Source organism: Onthophagus taurus, chromosome 1, assembly GCF_036711975.1.
Source record: "Onthophagus taurus isolate NC chromosome 1, IU_Otau_3.0, whole genome shotgun sequence".
Lineage (NCBI taxonomy): Eukaryota > Metazoa > Arthropoda > Insecta > Coleoptera > Scarabaeidae > Onthophagus > Onthophagus taurus.
Window position 1 is genome coordinate 43004928 of NC_091966.1, and position 7478 is coordinate 43012405.

Sequence of the window (7478 nt, forward strand, 5' to 3'; positions counted from 1 at the left end):
GGTTCCATAACACTGAATCACGTAAACTTTTTCCTCTAATGTTAACATTGTATTTGAAAAACACTATAAATTTACAAAATTACAGTTTGACAGATTAACAGTGACAGGAAAGCAATTTTGTTTTTCCATGGCAGTCTTTGTTAAAAATAAAATTGTTTGATATGGATTTTTCAAAGTAGGCCGATCAATCCGAAAATTTGCATATGGCCATAGTTTTTCAATCTGAACAAAACTTCTTAGTAACATTTTCACGTACTGTAAACAGAAAAGGTACTTTACCTGCCATAAAAAAAAATTTTCTTTCACTGTCAAGGCTCACTTGTTTTTAAAAAATTGAAAATATGTTTAAAATTAGTCTTTAATCAAACAGGGCTAAACCCCAAAAAATGACAATTAATATCGAAAAAAATTTACCTTTTATAAGAGTCGTTTCACCTATTCGGGGACACACTGTATACTTATGCAAGAATTTACATTATTATAAACTGAAAAGACAGAAAATAATAACCAAAACAAAACATTAATTTTTTATTGATAAATAATTATTAATTATATAATATTTTAAGAACTTAATAATTTTTAGCCATAACCCTTATAATTAACATAAACTAAGAAGAAAATATTTAAATCAATTCCGATTGATCACGTTAACCTTTGCTTATAAATAATTGTTAGTTTATTTAAAAAAACTGAACAGTCGTATAGTATAGTATAGTAGTATAGAAACGCCGATTCTAGATAGGAAGTTGCTCCTCCGCTCCTCCGTGACGTTATCAACCCAATGTAAAAGGATAGGAAAGGGTACCAACCTAAGGCGGAGGAGAAAAAAAGGTTGGTATTAGAGAAGTAACCAGATCTGGTGACTTTTAAAAAAAAGTAACGCGCCACCTAGTGGTTGGTAGTGGATTAGTTCCACTACCAGCCAGGTAGACTGCTACTTTTTTAAAAAGTCACCGGATCTAGCTACCAACCTATTTTTCCCCCAAGCCCTTTTTTTTTCCCCCAAGCATCCTTTTACATCGGGCGGATGACGTCACGGAAGAGCGGAGGAGCAACAACTTCCTGTCTAGAATCGGCGTTTCTGAAAGATGTTGAACGCATAAAGGCGCGCCTCACAACTCTTCAACAATAAACTTTACTTGAACTTCAATTGAAGACCTCGTTGCAAGAAGGGAGTAGCTCCATTTATCAACAGAAGGAGTTGCCCCCTTCTTATACCGAGGTCTTCAATTGTTAATTCCAAGTTAAATAACCAGAAACATTTTATGGACTGTTGTAAATAATCGTCCAACCTATCAAATTATAAGTAACATATGTGAAACGAAAAGAATTCGAAAACTTTCAACAAAAATCAAATTTTAATAAAAATAACAATATGTTTAGGAGAATTGTGAGGTTATAATTGTAGGTACAATACAGACTTGAAACTATAGCTAAGTTCAGGTCGGTACATCCAACATGTCTGACTTTCTGATTACCCCCACCACCACCACATACGCTTTCTAGATTATATATATAGATCTGTTTGTTAAGAAAATTTAACTAATAACATGAATCTAAATATCCGAGATCGTCAAGTACCTCGAAGTACCTGGAATTCCGAACACTAGATATAGAATTAGGTCTAGTGTTAGTTCTACTTTTAGTGCAATAAAAATATACAACATAGTGATATCTAGCAACATCATGTTTAGACTCATTTTAAAGGTTTTTTTAATAAAAGAATACAACATGAAAGAACATCATGAAGTTGTCCACTTGTCTATTATATGATAACTAACTTCAAATTTAAAATGTCAACCTCAATTTTGACATATTTGTGGAAGAACGATAGGAGACTATCGAACATCACCTTTTGTACATAAATTTATATAATATGTAAGTTTTGTACTTTTACGAATATGTATGCTGGTTTTTGTAAACAGTAAACTTGTTTATTATTATTATTATATTTGTAATCTTCATTAAAAATCCTTTAAAATGAGTACAGGGTGTCCCAATTTCGATGTCCGCATAGGCTATCTCCGAAACTAAAAGAGATAGGAAAAAAGTAGCTTACATGTCATGATCTCGTTTTTTGAGAAAATGTTAATGCCGAAAACTCCGAACAGCTATCGTCTTTTGTTTTCGCCCTATCGGCAAAAACTGAAAATTTTGCGAAAACGACATTCGCAAATATCTCACTTATTATCAAAGATGGAGTATTATAAATAAAACATTATATGGGCAACTTTTTACGAAGAATTCAGTGGCGTAGGTAGAATTTTTTTCCCATCTTTTATTTTCGAGATTTTAGACGTAACTTTATTTTTTTAAATGGAAACCATAGTTGGCTTTGACTTAAAATAATTTGTTATTTTCTTCTGATAACAAATATATATAGTTTGTAGGGTATATTTCTTATGGTTATTGAATAATTAACAAAGATTCATTTTGTTCTGTCTAAAACTAATGTATGTATTTAAAAGTTAATGTTACTATGGTGATAACCATACATACTATGATGGAACATAATGTATCAAATAATTGCCAAAGTTTGTATTTAAAAATTCGATATCAACTCTGGCATTATGTGCTGGCATTATGCACCAGTGTGTTAAGTGTCAAAGTATAACAAAACTGAATAAAACTTTACAATGAATTTCGAAAATTATGAAAAATGTAACATGATAGAATGCTATATGTTATCAGATAACAATGCGACGTTAGCCGCGGAATTTTATTTCACAAGATATCCAGAAAGAAGACAACCGCACGTACGAACCTTCAGCCGGTCAGCAGAAAATTTAATAGATATTTGGTCCTTCCCCAAACCACTACAAAAACATACCAAAATGACCTGCAAGAGAAATTGCAACAAGACGTCTAACCCAAAAGACGCTGCTCCCGAATATGAAAGAAAAATAAGTATAAACCATACAAAGCGGGGCTAACTCATTATCTACGTGCCGGAGATGTCAATCGAAGATTAGAATTTTGTAGATGATATTTAAAAAAATTAAATAATCTGCTGTTTGTTCAAAATGTAATCTGGACCGATGAAGTCTCTGAGTGTTCAAAGAAGATTGGGGTTCAATGTATGGTGTGCCCTTTTAGATAATAGAATTTTGGCATATAGTGTCTACCATAAAAACTTAAACTCAGGGAAATACCTCAATATATTAAGGCAGCACATTGAGCCTTTGGACGACAATTTGCCACTAAATATGTCTCAATTGATACATTTTCAATATGACGAAGCACCAGCACATAATGCCAGAGTTGTTAGTGAATTTTTAAATACTACTACAAACTCAAGGACAGTAGAATCTAACAGGACTGCTACATCCATTGTTGTGACAGCCTACCAGCAAACTACGTCACACCATTTTCCACGCCTAGCTGTTGTTATAGTCTATGCGTTTGCTGTGTGTTTTTAGAGGTTATATCCTAGACGTATTCATATTAGTTTTGAAGTTTTATGTTTTTAGACGTATTAATGTCTATCATATAACCTCTAAAAACATAGACAGTTATCAGGCGTGGCAAATAGTGTGACGTAGAGTGCGGGCAACCAACCCGTAGTCGACTACAAAAATACAATGGATATAGCAGTCCTGTTAGATTCTGCTGTCCTTGCTACAAACTTTGGCAATAATTGGAAACAATGCTTTCCCTCATGGTATGGTTATCACCATAGCAACATTAACTTTTAAATACATACATTAGATTTAGATGGAACAAAATGAATTTTTGTTAATTATTCAATAACTATAAGAAATATACCCCACAAACTATATATATTTCTTATCAGAAGAAAATAACAAATTATTTTAAGTCATAGCCAACTATGGTTTCCATTTAAAAAAATAAAGTTACGTCTAAAATCTCGAAAATAAAAGATGGGAAAAAAATTCTACCTACGCCACTGAATTCTTCGTAAAAAGTTGCCCATATAATGTTTTATTTATAATACTCCATCTTTGATAATAAGTGAGATATTTGCGAATGTCGTATTCGCAAAATTTTCAGTTTTTGCCTATAGGGCGAAAACAAAAGACGATAGCTGTTCGGAGTTTTCGGCATTAGCATTTTCTCGAAAAACGAGATCATGACATGTAAGCTACTTTTTTTCTATCTCTTTTAGTTTCGGAGATAGCCTATGCGGACATCGAAATTGGGACACCCTGTACAAACACGACATATTTATCTTCAATATTAATGAAGTTATGGTCAATTGTCGGTTACAAATGTCAACGTCAATTTTGACATATTTGTAATCGTCGTGAAAAATCCTTTAAAATGAGCCCAAACATGATACGTTTAATTCCAATATTATTCGAGATATAAGCGACTTCCGATTTGAAATGTCAATGTCATTTTGACATATTCTTAATTTTTATAAAATGTCTTAATATTTGTCACAAAAACAAAAATATAATAAAAAAAAATAAAAAATTAAGGTTGGTATTAATATTTAAAAATTAAATTGCTACCTGCATTGTTGCTAACTTCGGGTTTAACGTTTTTTATTCTAACTTTTTTGTTTTTTGAAATAAGTGCGTCATCTTTGGACTCATTTTAAAGGTTTTTTAATGAAGATGTCAAATATGTCAAAATTGATGTTGACGTTTCAAACCGGAAGTGATTGTATTTCCATTAATATTAAAGTTAAATATGTCGAGTTTGGACTCATTTTAAAGGTTATTTTATGAAGATTACGAATATAATAAAATTAAAGTTGACATTGACAACTGAACGTTTTTTTTACAACTAAACCCGACTGTTTCTAGGTCTTATGTTAGTTCTAGTCATAGTGCTAGTGTAAAACTAGAACTAACACTAGATCTAAAACTAGAAATATTCGGGTAAGTTCTTGTCTAAGACGTCCGGCTAAACCTAAAACTTTTTAGTTCTAGGTCTAGTGTTAGGTCTAGTTTTAATTGTTATTTAACCCTAAATTCTTGTACATTTTAATTGATTTAAAAAAAATTTTTTTTTGATTTAATCCACTTACCTTGCTTATAATTTCATCCATTTACCCATTTTGAATTAAATACAACCTTTAAATCTAATTAATTATGTGTTTTTCATTAAAAAAACTTAAATTCAACTTCAATTTTGACAAGCAACCGCAATATTTGGATCTTAATCACCATGGTAACCGAGTCTAGTTGGATAACCTAAAAATATTTTTTTACCAATTCGAACCTAATTTTTATTAATTTTAAAACAATTCGAATTCTTTACGATTATCTCGCATTCATAACAAATTCGTTAATTGTAATTAATTTAAACCGATTCTAATTAAGAGAAATAAATTAAAAATATCTTTTTTTGATTTAATCCACTTACCTTGTTTATAACTCCCTAGATAAACCAATTTTGAGTTAAATACAGCCTTTTAAACCAATTAAATAAAACTTTTTCCTTAAAAAAAACTTAAATTCAATTTCAATTTTGACAAGCACCTGCAATATTTGGATCTTATCACCATGGTAACAGAGTCAAGTTAGATAACCTAACAATAATAAAATTATAACCGTTAATATTAATATTTCGCTTTATATTTTAATTTGTTTTTAATTTTATTTCCTCTTTTTTCTTTTACATTTTTGTATATTGCTTCTTAAGTGAAATACACTGTATAAATAATATGTTTACTCAACGGACCTTGAATAGATGGCGTTTTTTTTGACATTTACGTCAAATTAACCTCAAAACACAATTCTAATCAATTTTTATCAAAAACAAAGTGATTGTTGATTAATTTTATATTTTAATTAAATATTTTAAAATCATGGCGTTATTAAATTTAGGAGACGACCCTTGGTAAATCAATCAATCATTTATAACCATCAAAATAAATAATTTCTTTTTTAAGGTTATTGGAATATGAATCATGCGAAAAACTACGAAGAGATATCATGGAGCAATTATCACTAAGACAAACCCTGACTAAATCCTCCGATAAATTCGCAAGTCTCTCAGCAAACATTAGGATTCGATTAAAACAGTTTAATAACGAAGTTAATGAGTTACGGGGAAAACTCGAAGTGATTGATTTAAAAACTATGTTATAAACACTTTTATTCGTTAAATTACGATTTTATTTGTTATGTTATTTTTAGTACGTTTAGTGAAAAAGAAAGGCGTAATAGAAATGTGGAATTATTAGCATCGGAGTACATAAAAATGCAAAAAGTGTTTGACGATGATAACAGGAGTTTTAATCGAGATAGAATTAATTTATTAGGAGCTTCCACTTGGGGATCGGATGATGAGCAACTTTTAGGGGCTAGTTCAACTGAAAAAACTGTTGGTGAATTAAAAACTGACCAAAAAACTATGTTGGAAGGTAATTTGACTGAAAATTTTGTTCTTATTAATTTTAATTCTTGTTAAATTTGATTTAGAACAAAATAAGGGATTGGAAAATTTATCAAATATATTAGCACGACAAAAAAACATTGCTAATACAATAAGTACAGAAGTTGATTTGCATCATGGTGAGTTTTTTTGTGTTTTAAAGTGTTGAGTTGAAATAAAAATTGATTTTTTAGATATTATCGAAGATTTGGGGTCGCACATTGATAGAACGGATGTTAGATTAGGTACAGAAACTCGTAATGTAGCTGCAGTTGATCGTAAGGATAACACATGCGTTTATTGGGTTGTAATTGTATTGTTATTTATAAGCATTGTTACTGTTGTTTGTATTTAATTATTTTTATCTTATTAATCTCTGTAATTAATTATATATATATTATTTCAATAAGGTAATCGTAAAATATATCTTAAAAAAGATTTTTTTAATAATTTTAGCTTATTTTGTTATCTAACTGATTTAGTGCAAAGAATATATTATATAAGCGAATTTCACTTAATGAAACGTGTTTTTTATGTTATTTTTTCTAATTCGCGCTTTTATCCTTTTTTTTTAACTAAAATAAAATAATTTTTGACAATGTAGGGAAATAGGTATGTAGCAGTTGGTAACACTTGAATATAGAAATTTGAATTGACAATTAGAAATTTTCAAAATACAAAATGTATTCACCATAAAGGTGTTTCATGTGCACCTCCCTAAATAAGAGAAATTGCTCAGAGTTCTATTAAAACACTACGTCTAATGTTACTAACATAAAATCTTGTTATAGCCAAGGTTCGTTGAGTAAACATACTGTATAAGGTTATCCAACTCCATATGAACGCTGTTGTTATGAACGTTATAGAACGACATTTTTATGTTAAAAAAAAGATATAAAATAAAAAAAATCTTAAAATATAAAACGAAATATTAACGGTTATAATTTTATTATTGTTAGGTTATCCAACTTGACTTGACTCGGTTACCATGGTGATTAAGATCCAAATATTGGAGGTGCTTGTCAAAATTGAAATTGAATTTAAGTTTTTTTTAAGGAAAAAGTTTTATTTAATTGGTTTAAAAGGCTGTATTTAACTCAAAATTGGTTTATCTAGAGAATTATAAACAA

General features: G+C 29.8%; 1 protein-coding gene across 1 annotated transcript; it reads left to right on the forward strand.

The window, feature by feature from the left end:
• The first annotated feature begins 5673 nt into the window (after positions 1-5673).
• Positions 5674-6871, forward strand: LOC111420702 (syntaxin 8). The gene is made up of 5 exons (XM_023053741.2): positions 5674-5811; positions 5864-6055; positions 6111-6337; positions 6396-6488; positions 6543-6871. Exons 1-5 carry the CDS (start codon positions 5780-5782, stop codon positions 6701-6703), a joined length of 705 nt encoding a protein of 234 aa, XP_022909509.1. The 5' UTR covers positions 5674-5779; the 3' UTR covers positions 6704-6871.
• Positions 6872-7478: the final 607 nt, after the last annotated feature.